Source organism: Porites lutea, chromosome 8 (assembly GCF_958299795.1).
Source record: "Porites lutea chromosome 8, jaPorLute2.1, whole genome shotgun sequence".
Lineage (NCBI taxonomy): Eukaryota > Metazoa > Cnidaria > Anthozoa > Scleractinia > Poritidae > Porites > Porites lutea.
Window position 1 is genome coordinate 3,802,711 of NC_133208.1, and position 19,141 is coordinate 3,821,851.

Sequence of the window (19,141 nt, forward strand, 5' to 3'; positions counted from 1 at the left end):
TATTGGAACGTTTTCTGTCACAATTTTATTATTTAGATTTGTATTAAAAATGTCTGTTACTTGATAACATTGCTGATAGGATTCAAGATGGTGGGGCCATTCGACATTACGTTACCCAGTGTACAAGACATACATTTGACGTCATTACATTTCGTGCCCTGCTTTGGCTTAAACTATTTTTAAGGGATTTGTTTATTAAAAGTATAACAAAAAACTTAGTGCAGCAGGGCAAAAGTATAAAATGAGGTTATCAGGGTTTCCTGACTTTCGTACATGTTATATATACAAAGTAACTGACACTCGCTTCTAAAGTTAAAATAACTATTTAGCATTTCTTGTATAGTTACGGATCTTGGAGATCTTGAATGGTCGTTCTGTTGCAAACTTGAAATTGAATTGACATTTCCTTCACTAATACAGTCAAGAAGATTGCTGTATGCAAAGCGTAATAATTTTACAAATTCTATAGACTACAAGACAGTTGGTACTAGCATCTGACAGAGGTGGCTAAGTCTGTTTTCGGCGGGCAGCACTTCCAAAACGAATCCAAATTCCTTGGCCTTCTTTAGAGCTTCCTCTGCATAATAAATCGCCATGTGATAGTTGGATATGCGATAATGCAAGTCAGAGCAAGCCAAAAGGTATTGAATTTTTCTCCTCTCAGTGATCTCGGCCAAGCCGCGCCTTTCTATCAAATTTAGGAAACGGTTGGCCTCTTGGATGTGGCTTGCTGTGACGCACCTTTCTCGCCCTGAACTGCTCCCACAGTCAAGCAAAAGCATGGCGATCTTGATAAGGGCAAAACTGTGCGTAGCAGGAATAGCAGAACTGTCGGATTTATCGAGCCTTCTGCAGAGATCAAGGCATCGCTCGAAACATTGCTTTGCTCGAAGAACAAGCTTCTTTCTCAAATAAGCGCCGCTCGAGATGAATTCCTTCATGACATTGCCCTCCTCGTAAGCCATGAAGCTTTGATCAAGGCAGACATCCATAAGATGGAGATTCTGTTTGGACAGATCGATGCACTGCACCGCCTTTCCCAGCTTACGTTCTCTTCGATAAACATGCGCAAGGTAGTAGTAAGCTCTGCCAGCCAGCAGCTGATGATTCTTGGCTTTGGAGGCGACCTCGAGCGCTTCTAATGCTGTTGTTTCAGCTTCCTCGAGCTGGTGTTTGTACAGAAGAGCAATGGCTTTCTCCAGCAAAATCGCCACTTTAAAATCGGGGATGGAGGAGTAACGCTGGAGACTTGCGCATTCTTTATCGAACTTAACCCAGTCTCCATTGTCGCAAAGCTTGTGGAGGTCGTTCATAATCTTGCACAGCCTGGTTTGTTCGCGCGTCAGGGACACAAGTGGAACTTGTATGGTAAGTGGCACTTTGAGATTACGACAATCTTTTTCTGCCTCGGCCCCTCTTGAAAGCGGCAATTTCCAGGTAGAGGTTTCTACAACTACAGTGACGTGATCTAGGACCTCAAAAGCTGCCCTCTTCAAATTCGTTTCGGGCTTGATGATCACCTGAGGCTTGCCATAAAGGGTAAACATAATCAGCAGTTCGCAGTTTGGTTCGTAGAATCGAAACCAGTAACCAATCTTTCCGCTCACGCGCTTAACGTACTTTGATTCCCAGTCTCTTGCACTTTCCTTCGTTGCACTGTGCCTCACATCCACAGTCACGTGATGCATCACGTGCTGGCTACCACGGCCCAGCTTCTCACTGCTTACATTGGCAACGTTCTGGCTTTTACGCACTTGCAACTCAACAAAGATGTCTGTTCTCGGATCCGGGAATCCTGCTCGGCTTCGGCTGATCGGAACGACCGAACATGGCCTCCGAAGTACTAAAATCTTCGGCTTATCGCTCCGGCTGTCGTTGAATTCTCCTTTTTCCGCTTTTTCTAGTAGGGCATACTGGAACAAACTATCATGGATATCGCAAGCGTCGTTTTGCTCTTTTTCTTTCACTTGGTGAACTTCGCCTTCCAGATCATTGCTGGTCTCGTGTTCCGAGCTGCAGTCGTATCTTCTCTCAGATTTAACCACGGCTGTATTTTTGCACGCGTTTGTACCAGTTTCTAAAAACAATAGTTAATAGGTAAGGCCCAGATTATTGAAGAAAAGTTTGTCCCAGTAAAGAGGGGTCAATCTCTCAGCCGAGCCAACTTAAGCGAGCGTTTGCTTGAAAGAAAGTTAACCTCTTTGCCCGAGCCAACAATGCTCGCGCATGCTCCGATTGTCTAAAACAGCGCTTACGCATGTTCTGATTGTCTGGTCTTGACCGAGTTGACCTGGATGAGCGAACCAAAGTGTTTATATGGAGAAAAGTTGGCCCAGTAAGGAGAGTGAACCTACCATCACAAATTAGGGTTACCCGGCTAGACGGCTCACCTTTCTAGACGAGTCAACCCTTTTTGCTTTTCATGTAATCATTTCGCCAGGTTTTGTACCGAAATGTACGAAACATTGGAGTACCAAGCGTAGCTGGGGTAGGCGAGTGAAAATTCAAGCAGGGATAAGTTTTCTCCACATACACAATCAAACTACGATCGTTTTTCCATGAAGAACCCAAGTTTGAAGAAGCCCATCAGATTCAGTATAAAATAGTCATCGGAGATAGCCTATTTGGTCAACCGATTTTGCTGTTACTTTAAATTTTTTAGTGTGCTTTTGCAACAGTTCCACTTATTTTTAATTTTTCCAGAACTAAACTTTTTGGAGGCATACCCTCACATTTTGGAGCACGGTTATATAGCGCAAATCGAAGCAAATCTTTCTGTTTCGATGTTTGAATGTTTTATTTGAGATAAAAAACGGTTACAAACCTAAAAAACTTATCACTAAGAAAACTCTCATCCACGGCGGTTTGTAACAGCTATCCTGCTTTTGGCAGTTTTGCAGTTTTTTCAACAGTTGAAACTAAATGGATTAGCTGCAATAATACCTGCCATTTATATTTTTATGGTGGACTTTACCATGATACTTTTTGATCCGGTTGTATAATTTACATGTATGCTTATGCTGAAACAAAATATTGAGGAAAAAAATTACCTTTAGCTGGTAGCATTGGCTCTCTCTTGTTTGGTGGCTCGCATTTTTCAGCACCATTCAGTAGAAACCTACGTCACAACAGATCGAAGCAAAATTTAAGAGATCTAACGGGATCAGAAGAGATGTGAACCGGAGTGTCTTCCTAAATTTTCTTTAAAAGCCTTCTGGCCGGTTTCACTCAACTGCGTACACAACTTAGAAAAGAACCTAACGTGAACTGCGGAGCTACAAATCTCAATAAAGGTAAAAGTAAAGCAGCCATATTTCATGTCCATAACTCGTAACAGTAATAACTGATGAAACTTGAGGTCGACAGTGCGCTCATTTTACTCTCCCCTCCTCCCTTCTGTCCATCAATGCTCCGTTTGAGGGGTATTTAAAGCTAGTCAAAGCTACACGGAAAGGAGAGAAGTTGAAACTAGGATGTGATGTCACCGGGGATCGATCTCGGGACACGCCTCGTGCACCGTAGGTCGCGCACTAATCAACTGATCAATCCTTAAAATGAAGATTTGATCACCGCAGTTGTAATCGCAGTTGAAGCAAATTGAGCGTAAAGAAGAAGAAAATAACAATCATTCAAGGCTTCAATAGGACTCCAACCCAGGGAGCCTCTGCGCCAAGCGCGGCAGTACTCTACCAACTGAGCTGTGAATACCCATACTTCAGGAGCAGGCATATTTGTTGAGTTCACTCCGTACTGATCCCTTCTGATTGGCTTTAAAATCTCGCGCCGGCTCTTTAACAAGAATATAGCCGACACAAGAGCATAGCCAACCCTTTGGTTTGCATGTTTGAGCTGACAATGACACGCATTTTTGCTCCTTTTATGGCCATTTTCATTCTTTTTGGGAAAGCGCTGCTACTGTTCGCAATATAAAAGTTGCGATTACCGACGCGTAGCAAAATCATCGACCACGAAATTAAAAAACTTCGGAAACCACCGTAGAGTTACAGTGCAGTTAATATTTCTTTTTAGTGCGAAATTCTCCGTCGCGATAAGATAAGGCAGAAAAATGTGTTCACACGCAAAAAAACAGGCCCCGAAGACATTTTTCTCACAGTATTGCACTTGCACGAATGTCATTTAGTAGCATTTTTTCACGTCAAGTGAGTATGCAATATACCAATTCATCCGTTTGCAATTTCTGTCGAGTCTACCGTTAAATTTCAGTATTTCACTTTCAAAGAGAGACTGTAGCCTTTAAAAAAGCTCGGCGTGTGAAACTACCTTCCATAATGGACATTGACTTTCGGACCCGATTCCCCTTTGAGCGAGAGAAACTGAACCAATTTGTTGAGAATGGGGCTTTTGCAGCAATTAATAGCTATAATGCAGGGACAACCAACGTCAATTTTCGGAAAATATCTGTTCGGAAGATGATTTGAGATCTAGAGTTTTCGGAACATTTGTTGTAAAATTTCTTGCTTGCATGCCTCTCCTAGGATTTTCGAACATCTAAAAAATGATATAATTGGCCATTTTTGACGGATTTTTACCCTAAAAAGGTCACCTAGAATTTTCGGGAGCCTTTTTTTCTGGCTGAAATTTACGAAAAGGTAAGTTTTGATCGCTATAATTTTCGGATCACGAGACATTCAGCTAGGAAATCCGAACAGATGAAAAATTTTTAGGGCATAAAGATATACCTATATCTACCGTTTAGATAGTAAAATACGTTCCACAATGCTATGTTTAAGCGGTTTTGAACAATATTCTCGATGGGTGCCCCTGATAATATTAAGTTAAAAGAATGTCCGACACCCGAACAATTTGTTTGGGTAAGTACTAATCCGATTACCTTTCACACAAATCCAGCACGGAGGTACCCTCATCACTCTGGCTGTTGCTGCGTCTAAGATGCTCAACAAACGACAATAGCTTGCTTTTACAGTGCTGTAACACTTGCCACGCGACTGGGCTGTTTAGAAGTGACGATAGAAAGTTGAAGGCTCTTTCCTTAACCGCCACAAACGCCATCACGCGAAGAGAAGAGAAACTCAAAGCATGCGAACCTGACAAATCCCACACTGTAAAAACAATGATAATAATAGTAAATAAGAAAAAAAGAAAAGTAATTGGTAAGAAGGAGTTTAAAATCGCCTGTAATGATCAAATTTTTCCTCACTCCTCTTTCGCCAATTTTACCTTTGAATGAAATACTGACTTAGCTTCTCCTCCCCGGAAAATTGCGCTCATCTTCATTTTCAGGTTAAAAGGCGAAAGCACTTTATTTTGGAAAAAGTGAGTATCCAGGTTCATGCGCGGTATATTCAACTGCGCTTTCACTTCTTTTACACCTCGCCTCGCGATCGCTCGACGCCAACCTCTTTCCCAGGGTTCTTTTCTACTTGAGAACGAGGTTCACCGACTTAACCGCCGCACCTGGCGGTTTTGTTAGTGCTCACACGCAAAACAAGCTTAGTAAGCGGCGGCGGAAGTGGTGAAGCCGCGAGAAGATTGTGCCTTTAACACATTGCCTTCCGCTCTAAGATTGTACAAGATGGCTAAGATTGAGCAAAATCTAATACCGAACAGTGTGAAATGCATAACATTACATACTGGTTTTACTGTTTTTTGGACACAACCCCCACGAATGCGTGCGAAAACCGTCCCCCATCACCTAACACCCGCCTCAGAAGGTCTCTATGAAATTGCGCCAATAATATTAAGTCCCATCTGTTAAGGCTGGTTTTCAATAGCGACGGAATCGGAGTCGTAAGCTGAGTGGTAAGAGCGCTTATGGCTCAGTGAAAATCCAAAATTGGAGTCGCAAGCAGAGTCATAAGCGCGACGGATTCGGAGTCGAAAGGATCAGAACGTTCCCATTTTCTTCCGACACCGCTTATGACTCCGTCGCTTACGATCTAGTGAAAACCAGATTGTCGGAGTCGGAAGCGAGCAGAAGGATAAACCAATCACAGTGCACGTTCCCATACTTCGTGATTGGCTTAGTTCTCCTGCGTGCAACTCCGACAACTTAGTTTTCACGTGATCGTAAACGACGGAGTCATATCAATATTATGTAAACTGATTTTTATTAATTTTAAGATATTCAATTGTATTATATCAATTTTATTCATATCTATAATGTAATGCGCGCATGATCATTTTTTGGGATGCGCGCAATAGAAACAATAAATTATTATTATTATTATCTGCTTTTGTTACAGTTTTTGCTGGTGTTCTTTTTGTGCATCAGCCGGGCGCAAACCATGCACCTAGAGCGTCAGTCACTCAAGTCAATCATTCTGTTCATACACTGAGCACCTTTCTGAGGATTCGCGCAGATCCCAGCAAAATTATTGCTATTATTATTATTATTATTAATATGAGCGAGATAGAAGTATAAGACGGCTTACTTCTGTAGTTAAGTGAGGCGTCTCCTTCCTTAGAGGAATGAATATCCACCTCCATATGATCATCATCCAGAGCCTTCACACATTGTTCAAACTGGGTCATTAGGCTGGCATTGTACGTGTAGATGGTTTCACCCATGTAACGACCGTCTAATGTGCGTACAAGGACGTTCACTGTCAGCTTGCCACGGGCTAGTTGAGCTCCTGAAAGTCCTGTATTGATTAAAACTAATTAATCCGTGTGTTAAAAAGAAATTTAATGGGTCAGAAGCCCTTAAACGAGACCGAGTACCTCCCATACTAAGCATTCATAAATTATAAATAACTGAAAATGGCTAACGATTTAGAGGTAACACATCCACATTACCCTGAAGGCTCTTCGTCTACCATTCCTGGTCGAATTGGAATTTCGTAATGTTGGTTTTTCAAGGAAGGGGAAAACCGAAAAAACCTCTCGGAGCAATGAAGAGAACCATCAACAAACTCAACCAACATAAGTCGTCGAGGCCGGCATTTGAAACCGCGCCACATTGGTGGGAGGCGAGTACTCTCACCACTTTGTCCGGCCTTTTCTCTGCCTTCATGACCCACGGTAACCACATTTTAGTGTACATTTTCCCCTAAAAATGGAAGATCCGCTCTGTTTATGTGCGGAAGTACTAGGTACGGTTTTAAGAACAGGCGGCATTGATAGCCAAGATGGCGGCAAGATTGGCCATGGATCGCCGATTCCTGTACAGTATTAGGTTCTCATAAGCAAAGTGACTACTTTCGTCTGAGAGGGATTGATCAAGAAACAGTGTTTTAAACTGATATCTGGTCCAGACATCGACGGCTTGGTTGATAAAAACCAAGGTGGACTTAAGTTTTAAAAAAGCTTTTTAGTCCTGTTTTGATGAAAATTAAAATGCCAACTGGACTTTCAAGCGCGTGCGGGACAAACCACGCCTCTTTTAAAGTAGGTTCGCAATGCGTACATGCCAAAACATTTTTTCTTTGACTGATGCACTACTGTATTGGCAAAAGCCTCATTTTAGTGTGTGTTCGTCTTATTTTCCATTAATTAAATGCAACAGAACCACATACTTTCACTCTCGACGACTCTGATAGAAACGCCTAATACGTTTTTCTGTTATTTTGGTATTCTTCTAATCTTAAGAAGTGCGAAATATTTCACATTGATTCATTCCTAATGAACTTACTTGGGCAGTGTGGGACGATAACTTTCAGAGTGAAAGGATTTTTAACTGAAGCTGTCACCTCGGAAGAAGCCAGGCGCTCTTTAGGTTCATAAAACACCACCTTACACCCAGATCCTCTAGAGATGCCACTGGGGGAATTCCCAAGGAAAATAAATGCTGTATTTCCTCCCTGAAAACAACAAAAAAGAACAAATACATTAACAGATATTTCACGTAATAAATTGGTCAAGAGATTTTCAAAGGAAGTCAAACACACTATTAAATAAATTAGTATGAGACAAAATTTACTGAATTGATTGAGAGAGTGTAGGACAATGACATGCCACTCATGCCTAATGTACATTGTACATTTCTAACCCTAAAGTAAGGCAACCGATCAATGGCTATCAGCATTTACTTAACTATTTAGCCATATTTACGATGAAAATATTGCTTAATTGAAATGCTAACTGTATCATTTTGTTTGTGTGAATTTTGTTTTTGTATACCACCTCTAGTCTCCTTCGATTTGCGGCCGTCTTTAGGGTCGTCACGCAACGCTCCTCCTCCTCCCTCCTTGGGAAGGGGCATCACGCAACACTCCTCACCAAGGAGGAGAGGAGAAGGAGCGTTGCGTGACGACCCTCAGCACCGCGACAAAGGAGACGATACTACCTTCTTGCTGCCTCGTACCCAGACGTCTCTCTTTTGATGAAAATGTGCGCGCAAAGGAAGGCGGGAAGGAGACAACTTCTGCTGTCTGTACCCTTCCCATGGTCCCTTGCGGTTCATCACCAGTCACTCGTTTCGCGCTCGCCTCTGCCATGCGAAAAACGAAGCGCCTGAGGAGGAGGCTGACCTTCTTGTGTATCTCATTCCTGATGGTAAATGATATTTTTTTTGAGGGAAGGGGGGAGGGGTGGGGGCAGACAACTGGCATTTGCACGCAGTCCACTTGTAGATCAAGCAAACCAAGTGATTCAAAACCTTGAGACAGACACGAACTCCTATTACATTTTCAATTAGTTATTAATTTATCAATCCATATTATTATTAAAGCCAACCTGATAAGGTCCCTCGTTGGGATCAATTTCTTGGACAAGATTTTCTTCTGCAGAGCCCTCTGGAGCGGCTGTTCAAAAAAGTGATGAAATAATTAATTCACACCCATAAGCAATGTCTTACATTATGTCACTGTATTTGATGAAGAAGAATGCAATACAATCCATAAACTATTTGTTTATTCAGTGCTCAGTTATATTGGCACTCCTCTTTGTACTCTTTTGTAATTCTAAAGCTCTGATTGGCTTGGCATCATGGTATATGAGCAATTATACCATACTTTTGTACGTGTCTGCTAAAAATAAAATAAAAAACACGCCGAAAATCGGTTTTTAGAAATAAAATTGGAAAGAGTTATAGATACTTTTTGAGCATTTTTAATAAAACAGTTATTCAACTCGCACTCGTTGGATGTGAGATAATTATAGTCAAAACGCGTGTAGCGTGTAGCTACGTGCCTCGTTCGCTATCTACCATCACACATCCAACGTGCACTCATGGAATAATTGTTAAATAGTCACAAATTAAAATGGGAAACTATTTTGGATAACTTTTTGCTATTAAACAGGGCGGATTCAGATCTTAAGCTAAGCACATGGAGGGTCATTCCCATTCCTGCAACTAGGGGTAGGGAAACAAATATTACTAGCGATATGTGTTTCCTGGGTAGAAGAATAGATATCACTACATACGTGTTTCCCGCGGAACGGACACATATCACTAAAGAAATGTGTTTCCTTGGGAAGGGAACAAATTTCACTAGGGAAATATTATGTGTTTTCCCTCCCCGAAAATCCATATTCCTAGTGATATGTGTTCCCCTAATGAAGAAACACACATCCCTAGTAAGATGTGTTCCCCTAATGAAGAAACACACATCCCTAGTAAGATGTGTTCCCCTCTCTGGAAAACACATATCCCTTAACTGATATGTGCTCGTCTCCCAGGGAAACAAATATCCCTAGTAATATGTAGCAGGGAAGCACATATCCTTAGTATTATGTGTTCCCCTACCCAAGAAACACATATCAATAGTGATAAGTGTTCCCCTACCAAGCAAACAGATATCCCTTAAGGGACGTGTTCCCCTACCCAAGAAAAACTAATCCCTAGTGATATGTGTTCCACTACCCGGGAAACACATATCCCTCGTGAAATGTGTTCCAATACCCAAGAAACACATATCCCTAGGGATATATGTTCCCCATCCCAGGAAACACATATCTCTAGTCATATGTGTTCCCCTATCCAGGAAACACATATCCCTAGTGATATGTGTTCCCCTTCCCAGTAAAGACGTATCCCTGGTGATATGTGTTCTGCTACCAAGGAAACACATATCCCTAGTGATATGCGTTCCCCTTCCCAGGAAAGACATACCCAAGTGATATGTGTTCCTCTACCCAGGACCTTATATCCCTGGTGAATTGTGTTCCCCTACCCAGAAAACACATATCCCTAGTGATATGTGTTCCCTTCCTCAGAAAACATATATCCCTAGTGATATGTGTTCCTCTACCCAGGACCTTATATCCCTGGTGAATTGTGTTCCCCTACCCAGAAAACACATATCCCTACTGATATGTGTTCCCTTTCTCAGAAAACATATATCCCTAGTGATATTTGTTCCCCTTCCCAGCAAAGACATATCCCCAGCAATATGTGTTCCCATACCCAGGAAACAAATATCACTAGTGATATGTGTTTCCCTTCTCAGGAAAAAAATATCCCTTATGATATGTGCTCCTCTATCCAGGAAAAGCGCATCCCTAGTAATATGTGTCCCCGTAACATGGAAAGACATATCCCTAGTGATAGAGCGGTTTTCACTTGACTGTCGAAAGGGATTGGTTTTGGTTTTGGTTTTGGTTTTACTATGCCCTTTGGTTGGCTAGTGTATTTACTTTGGTTTTGGTTTTACGACAGTCAAGTGAAAACCGCTCTATGTGTCCCCCTACTCAGTAAACATATATCCCTAGTGATATGGGTTCCCCTACCCAAGAAACACATATCCCTGGTGAGTTATAATGTAAGAAACCCCAGTTGTAAGAACCCCCAGTTGTAAGAACCCCTGGTTGTAAGAACCCCTGGTTGTAATAACCCCTGGTTGTAAGACCCCTGATTGTAAGATCCCCCGGTTGTAGGAAACCCTGGTTGTAAGAACCCCCAGTTGTAAGAACCCCTGTGTGTAAGAACCCCGGGTTGTAAGAACCCCTGGTTGTAAGAATCCCTGGTTGTAAGACTACTGGTCATAACAACCCCTGGTTGTAAGAACCCCTGGTTGAAAGACCTCTTGTTGTAAAAACTCCGGTTGTTAAAACCCCTGGCTGTAAGAAACCCCAGTTGTAAGAACCCCTGGTTGAAAGAATCCCTGGTTGTCAGAACCCCCGGTTGTAAGAAACCCTAGTTGTAAGAACCCCTGGTTGTAAGAACCCCTGTGTGTAAGAACCCCTGGTTGTAAGAACCCCTAGTTGTAAGAACCCCTCTGTGTAAGAACCCTGGGTTGTAAGAACCCCTGGTTGTAAGAATCCCTGGTTGTAAGACTACTGGTCATAACAACCCCTGGTTGAAAGACCTCTTGTTGTAAGAACTCCGGTTGTTAAAACCCCTGGCTGTAAGAAACCCCAGTTGTAAGAACCCCTGGTTGAAAGAATCCCTGGTTGTCAGAACCCCCGGTTGTAAGAACCCCTGGTTGTAAGAAGCCCTGGTTGTAAGAACCCTTGGTTGTAAGAACCCCTGGTTGTAAGAACTCCTCTGTGTAAGAACACCCAGTTGTAAGAAGCCCTGGTTGTAAGACCCCTGGTCGCAAGAACCCCTGGTTGTAAGAATCCCTGGTTGTAAGACTACTGATCATAACAACCCCTGGTTGTAAGAACCCCTGGTTGTAAGACCCCTTGTTGTAAGAACTCCGGTTGTTAAAACCCCTGGCTGTAAGAAACCCCAGTTGTAAGAACCCCTGGTTGTAAGACCCCTGGTTGTAAAAACCCCTGGTTGTAAGACCCCTAGTTGTAAGAACCCTCGGTTGTAAGAACGCCATGCTGTAAGAACCATTGTTTGTTACAACCAATGGTTGAAAGAACCCCAGTTGTAAAAACCCCCTGTTGTAAAAACCCCTGGTTGTAAGACTCCTGGTTGTAAGAACCCCTGGTTGTAAGAACCCCTGGATGTAAGAACCCCTGGTTGTCAGACCCCTGGTTATAAGAACCCCTGGCTGTAAGAACTTCCGGTTGTAAGAACCCCTGGTTTTAAGAAGCTCCGGTTGTAAGAAGCCCCGGTTGTAAGACCCCTGGTCGTAACAACCCCTGGTTGTAGGAACCCTGGTTGTAAGAATCCCTGGTTGTCAGAACCCCCGGTTGTAAGAACCCCTGGTTGTAAGAAGCCCCGGTTGTAAGAACCCCTGGTTGTAAGAACCCCTGGTTGTAAGAACCCCTGTGTGTAAGAACCCCTGGTTGTAAGAAGCCCTGGTTGTAAGACCCCTGGTCGCAAGAACCCCTTGTTGTAAGAACCCCTGGTTTTAAAACCCCTGGTTGTAAGAACCTCCAGTTGTAAGAACCCCTGGGTGTAAGAAACCCTGGTTGTAAGAATCCCTGGTTGTAAGAACCCCTAGCTGTAAGAACCCCTGGTTGTAAGAACTCCTGATTGTAAGAACCTCCGGTTGTGAATCCCTGGGTGTAAGAAGCCCCGGTTGTAAGAACTCCTGATTGTAAGACCCCTGGCTGTAAGAACCCCTGGTTGGAAGAACCACTGGTTGTAAGAACCCCTGGTTGTAAGACCCCTGGTTGTAAGAACACCTAGCTGTAAGAACCCCTGGTTGTAAAAACCCCCAGTTGTAAGAACCCCTGGTTGTAAGAACCTCTAGCTGTAAGAATCCCTGGTTGTAAGAACCCCCGGTTGCAAGAACCCCCTGATTGTAAAAAACCCCGGTTGTAAGAACCCCTGGTTGTAAGAACTCCTCATCATGAGAATCCCTGGTTTTAAGAACCCCTGGTTGTAAAAACCCCTGGTTGTAGAAACCCGTGGTTGTAAAAACCCCTGGGTGTAAAAACCCCGGTTTGTAAGAACCCCTGGTTGTAAGACCTCCTGTTGTAAGATCCTCCGGTTGTAGGAACACCTGGTTGAAAAAACTTTCGGATGTAAGAATCCTTTGTTGTAAGAACCCCTTGGTTTAAGAACCCACGGTTGTAAGAAGCCCTGGATGTAAGAACCCTGGTTGTAAGACCGCTGGTTGTAAGAACCCCTGGTTTTAAGAACCCCTGGTTGGAAGACCCCTGATTGTAAGAACCCCTGAGTGTGAGAACCCTGGTTGTAAGAATCCCCGGTTGTAAGGGTAGTAAGAACCCCTGGTTGTAAGACCCCTGGTTGTAAGAACCCCTGGTTGTAAGAACCCCTGTAATGTAAGAACCCTGGTTTTAAGAACCCCTGGTTTTAAGTACCCCTGGTCGTAAGAACCCCCGGTTGTAAGAAACCCTGGCTTTAAGACCCCTGGTTGTAAGAACCCCTGATTGTATCAACCCCTGCTTATAAAACCCCTGGTTGTAAGAACCTCCAGTTGTAAGAACCCCTGGGTGTAAGAAACCCTGGTTGTAAGAATCCCTGGTTGTAAGAACCCCTAGCTGTAAGAACCCCTGGTTGTAAGAACTCCTGATTGTAAGAACCTCCGGTTGTGAATCCCTGGGTGTAAGAAGCCCCGGTTGTAAGAACTCCTGATTGTAAGACCCCTGGCTGTAAGAACCCCTGGTTGGAAGAACCACTGGTTGTAAGAACCCCTGGTTGTAAGACCCCTGGTTGTAAGAACACCTAGCTGTAAGAACCCCTGGTTGTAAAAACCCCCAGTTGTAAGAACCCCTGGTTGTAAGAACCCCCAGTCGTAAGAACCCCTGGTTGTAAGAACCTCCGGTTGTAAGAACCCCTGGTAGTAAGAACCCCCAGTTGTAAGAACCACTGGTTGTTAGAACCCCTGATTGTAAGAACCCCTGGGTGTGAGAACCCTGGTTGTAAGAATCCCCGGTTGTAAGGGTTGTAAGAACCCCTGGTTGTAAGACTCCTGGTTGTAAGAACCCCGGATTGTAAGAATCCCTGGGTGTGAGAACCTTGGTTGTAAGAATTCCCGATTGTTAGAACCCCTGGTCGTAAGAACCCGGCCTGGTTGTAAGAACCCCCGGTTGTAAGAACCCTTCGCTTTAAGATCCCTGGTTGTAAGAACCCCTGGTTGTAAGAACCCCCGGTTGTAAGAACCTCTGGTTGTAAGAAGACCTTGTTGTAAGAAACCCTGGTTGTAAGAGCACTGGTTTTAAGAACCCCCAGGAAAAACATATCCCTTGTGATATGTGTTTTCCTTCTCAGGGAAACACATATCCTTAGTGATATGTGTTCCCCTTCTCAGGAAAGACATATCCTGAGTGCTATGTGTTCCCCTACCCAGGAAACACATATCCCTAGTGATATGTGTTCCTCTTCTCAGGAAATGTATATCCCTAGTGATATGTGTTCCCCTGCCTAGGAAACACATAACCCTAGTGATATGTGTTCACCTTCTCAGGAAACACATATCCCTAGTGATATATGTACCCCTACCCATGAAACGCGTAGTCCCTAGTTATATGTGATACTTAAATAAAGTTTTGTGAAGTATCCTCCCCCCGCTGCCCTCCAACTGGGGATGTACTGCTACACTTATGAATGAGAATTACTAATAATTAGATACATATAAAAAAATTCTCTTATGTAAGGTCATTGAATAAATGAACTTACTTTCATATCCTGATGACGATACTTCACTTTTGCTAACCATCATGATACTGTGACCGCTTCTTAAGAAAGGATCATCTAATTCGTGCTGATCAGGTTCAGTCAAGTATTTGATTAGACTTTCAGATTCCTACAATACAACAAATTAATATGTTTTAACTTACAAGGGCATCATTAAGCTATTCCAAGAGGTTCTTTTGGCTAGAAGTAAGAAAGAATGCGCATGTGATATTGCACATGTATTCCAGTTACTGAGGCATGACATGCGCTCTCTGGCCTAATTATGAATGCTGAAATTATAGGGCTGTTGATAGCTAATCAGATATTAAAAAAAATGTTATACTTGTGATTATAATAAATAAAGTAAACAAATTAATATTGATATTTTACCTTAGCATCAATATTGAGAGAACTGAAATCTATGGAAGCAATTTGCGGATGAGGTGATGATTGGAGAGATTCTGAAAAATACATGGGTAAAGAAATAAGTGTCAGTTAATTACTGCAGTTACACAAGCTAAGCACCGGGGGGGTGGGGGGGCACTTGGGTTTTTTTTGGGTGGGTATGTGCCACCCGGGACTCCAAATTGGTACCCTGTTCTAAAAAAAATTTCCTCTAAAATTGATACCCCATTCTCGAAATGGGCCAATTTTTTATACCCCATTCTAGAATTCGCCCTAAAACTGACACCCCATTCTAGAAATGGGCCAATTTTTTATACTCCGTTCCAGAAAGTTTGTAAATTGAAATAGCCCTGTTTTTTTTTAAAAAGATATTTCTTTTTTTGTTTGACTTATACATCAAATAAATGCTTCTTCATGATCAGCAACAATTTTAAGCAGAAGATAAAGCCGTGATCCACAATTTTTTATACCCCATTCTAGAAAACGCCTCTGAAATGGATACCCCGTTCTAAATCAGGAGCTTTAAAATCACGACCCCGTTGGGCGGCACATACCTGTATAGGTAATGCATGGGAGTACACCCCCTCCCGGCTAAGCACCTTGATTTATAGAGAATCAAAAAGAACTTTTTAGACCAAAAGAACTACTGATTAATGTGCAAGGTTGAATTGAGTATTATTATAGTAACTGTGTTTCATTAGTAGAAAAGTCATGATAATTAAAAGCATTGATTATAAATTGAAATTTTACCATTAGGGCTATCTCCAAATGCCTCTGTAGACTTTGGACTGACAGAAGAAGTTTTAGACACTTTATACTGAAATAAAGAAATTATAAAATTTCTTAGTGTTAAATGTTAATTTTGATCCAAGTGGTTAAAATGAGTCCCTTATTGAACTTTGACCTATATTCCTATCAAAGCAATTTTAAACAAAAATAAGCAAAAACCTCTGGCATTACAGTCATTCTCAAGGGGGTGAGGGTGCAAGGGTAGGAAGATGAGTGCTGATCATAGGAACCAGAGGAGCTGCCCGCTTACATCCCCTCCCCGCAATAAATAATGCTACCATTGCAGAGACTGATGTTCTCACTTGTTGGCAGGGGTATTTTGCAGAAAGCCAAATGGCTTTGCAATGCCAAATAACTCTGAAGTTTAATGATTGGGGTTATACGTGGAAAATTGAGGGAATCATGCTTCAGGTCAGTTTGCCCAGTATAGAATGGCGAGCAACACCTTACAATTTGTCACTCCATAATAACCCTAAATGGAACCTGATTCATTCAGTTTCCTAACCCTAATCATTAAACTTCAGAGTCACTCAGCATTCAGGGGCCATGCGACATTCTACAAAATACCCTAATCCCTCCAAAACCTGCACGTTCACAAGCTCAGCTCAAAATACATTCAATTCACAATGAAGAATATTGATAAACTCATAATGGTTGTTCACTCTGGAAATAAAAAGAAATATCAGCTTACAAACTGTCTTGCAAACTTCTGTGTCATGGTTGAGGGCAGTCTAAAACGGCGTTTTATGGTCCTTTTACTCCTGTCCATCACGATTTTTTCGGAAAATTCCATAGCACCCTTATCTTTGTAGGCGTTTAGCAGAGCTGCTCGTAGGGTGTTGCTCGCCGTTCTATGGTTAAACTTGATGTTTTTAGGACTTTTTGACTTTCGATCTCGACGGCGCGATCTTCTCCAGTCAAACCAGTATTTCCAGACCACAATCTGCCAATCTAACTCGTAAATTCCCTTCTGGCGATCGACAAAACGGGCGACCTTGCCTTCGTTAATCAAATATGAGATCCATCCATAAATTCCTTCATCTGGAAGCTGATGCAGACCGCTCGAACTTGCTGTATCGAAGACAAAATAAATATTTTTACTATAGCAAAGATAACAAGATTTAAATAAAATCAACCTATAAGCTTATGTGGCTAAGGCATATCTGCTTTTGCGATACAACAAGAACAAAATAGGGCCAAAACAATGTTTTTGTTCACACCACCCTTCAATTGTACACACGGTGTTTGGGGCGTTATAATTACATTTATACCAGACTGTATTTAGCTTAAACTGATCGTAAAAGAGTGTATACACAGCGATTCAACCTGCGATCGTAGCCTATTGGGCCATCGTATGAAAAAAGGAAATTAATGACCATTAATTGACTCCTAATTTGCCTTTTAAAAATGGCGGCGTTCATGTTGAAACGTTGCCAAATATTATTTCAAAGCTCACCTTCTGTTCCAGTAGAACTTGTGTTAGAGCTCGTACCCTCCGATCCACTTTTGAATTTGGCTCTGTTTATTCCCGAAAAAGACCAGATGGAAGAAGGAGAAGAACTAGACGAGGAATATTCTTCATCTGAGGAAACAGCATTCCCTCCCTCCGCCATTTTGCTTTACCCAGCCGACTTGAGCATGTCCAACTAGAGACTGGAAACTAGTTGGACAGTGTTTACAAACATGGGGAATCCCCTATTCGTTAATCGCCCATATTTCCGCCTTCTCCTCGAGTCGACTCTCGAAAAAGGTCACGCGAATAAAGAAATATTAAGGCAACGCCTAAGAATAAAAATCGGGAATTTTGCGACAAAATGATGAAAAATACAAAAGGGTACAAACGTGACAAAGGTACAGAGACTGGGTCACCGTCCTGAAAACATAACGTCACAGTAAGGAGCCCAAAGGTGTTACCGTTTTTGGTTTATGCACATTCGTTCGTGCAGATTTAGCCTGTTCCATGCAGGTTCCGAGATAGTCGGGTCCGCTGAATTGAGAAAGCGTAAACACGAAACTTTTCGCGTGCCTTTTTCTTTCGCGTCTTCCCCACTATCTGAGAGCCTGGAACAGGCTAGTGCAGATTTAATCCAAGCAGAAGCCAGCTGGAAATTGTCTTCGACTTCTGAATAGTTAATGTTTGCATGAGAGAATGTGAGTTTAATAATTAAAGGAGGTGACGGCATAACTGTTGTTTATGTCACACCTCAGCTGAAAATCAATCTCTAAGCCATATGTTAATAACTTGAAGTGTATACTCATTAGCGTGTTATATTATGATGTTCACAGACCTCTATTTTCACTTCAAAGTCCGTCGAGCGCGCGTGATAAAAAACAAAAACTGGGGGGATTTATTGACCACCGGCACATGGGGGTAGGGGTGGGGAAGAAGACTAGTTCTTTAGTTTTCTTTCTCGCGCTCCGCGCTCATTCTCCGGCCTTTCGCGCTCGCCGATGTTTTCGGAAAGAACGAAAAGAAAAATAAAACAGCATTTGTGTACAGGCTATCATCGTTTCGGACTCGCTTTCAACGCTCTTCTAACGGGCTGTGGTATCTGAAAGGACTATTCTGTATGGCTGGCGCCAAGGAACTGCTTTAGCCTGCAAATACAGCCGATTCTTCTAAAGGGAGAGAGAGAAAGAAAAAAACTATATATTTCACGGGATCCACCCCTAGCGGCTAGGGCGAGGCGCGCGAGCAGTACACGTGTTCACGAAGGCTAAAACTAACTACTTCATATTGGTTGGTTGTTGCCTATTATCATATTTTTGCAACGAGCGTACACGACGGTATCCTAGATTTTGAAAGATTTCTTTTGCGCTTTAATAATATTAATATATAGTATTCTCCACAACATAGCCCCGAAAACTAAGCGCTAGCACAATTATTCAACAAAAAATGGCCGAACTACGTCAGCTAAGTGAATGCTAGTGTGACATCCACAGCTACGTATTTCATGTTCATTTGCCTCTACTGTTAAAGAAAGGAAAGAAAAAGAAAAGAATAAGAGTGATGCCCGGTAGCAACGAGTACGACTAAAAGTTATAGAAGTGAACGAATCTATGATTTTACAGATGACTTTAGGACTTTTTGGGTGGGGATGTGCCTTTGGGGCCCTGGAACCCTTCGCCTATACCAGAGCTAGTTCAAGTGAATTTTTCTACCTTGTACTAGAGTAAACTCCCCCAATCCCCCCTATCCTAGAGTAGCTGTTTTCCAGAAACAAGTAAGGTCACTTGCACAGTCCAGCCAAAACAAAACCGATTTGATTTTTTATATTCTTGAGTGGCAATTGCCAGTTTCCCTTGTCTAGACTAAAATCTTCAGCCAATTGATCAGTTTAAATGCAAAATGATACCCTATTCTAGACCCAAACTCTCTGATTTATATACCCTATCCCAGAGTAAACTGCTTGAAAACCATACCCTTCACAGCGGCACGTACCAATAAACTAAAGCCCATATATGGCAGTACCCCCCCCGGCTCTATTGCAACTGCATGAACTCGTAAAAAAATGAAGTCTGAAGTCCAAAGACTACTGCAAAGCT

General features: G+C 42.4%; 1 protein-coding gene across 1 annotated transcript; it reads right to left on the minus strand.

The window, feature by feature from the left end:
• Positions 1-128: 128 nt before the first annotated feature.
• LOC140945688 (uncharacterized) lies at positions 129-17,343 on the minus strand. Its single transcript, XM_073394720.1, has 11 exons — positions 17,052-17,343; positions 16,287-16,666; positions 15,557-15,623; positions 14,792-14,862; positions 14,405-14,531; positions 8,656-8,723; positions 7,613-7,781; positions 6,414-6,623; positions 4,853-5,081; positions 3,051-3,118; positions 129-2,077 (listed from the first exon to the last, which is right to left on the minus strand). Exons 1-11 carry the CDS (start codon positions 17,206-17,208, stop codon positions 471-473), a joined length of 3,153 nt encoding a protein of 1,050 aa, XP_073250821.1. The 5' UTR covers positions 17,209-17,343; the 3' UTR covers positions 129-470.
• Between the last annotated feature and the right edge of the window lie 1,798 nt (positions 17,344-19,141).

What these genes read in the sequence shown, in the direction of transcription:
- LOC140945688 (XM_073394720.1), bottom strand. Translation starts at nt 17,208, where the DNA reads ATGGCGGAGGGAGGGAATGCTGTTTCCTCAGATGAAGAATATTCCTCG. An exon ending in ATCGTCATCAGGATATGAAA is followed by an intron (nt 8,724 to 14,404) that starts GTAAGTTCATTT and finishes TTTTTTGAACAG; the next exon opens with CCGCTCCAGAGGGCTCTGCA. An exon ending in CGCCTCACTTAACTACAGAA is followed by an intron (nt 5,082 to 6,413) that starts GTAAGCCGTCTT and finishes TTGTTTTTACAG; the next exon opens with TGTGGGATTTGTCAGGTTCG.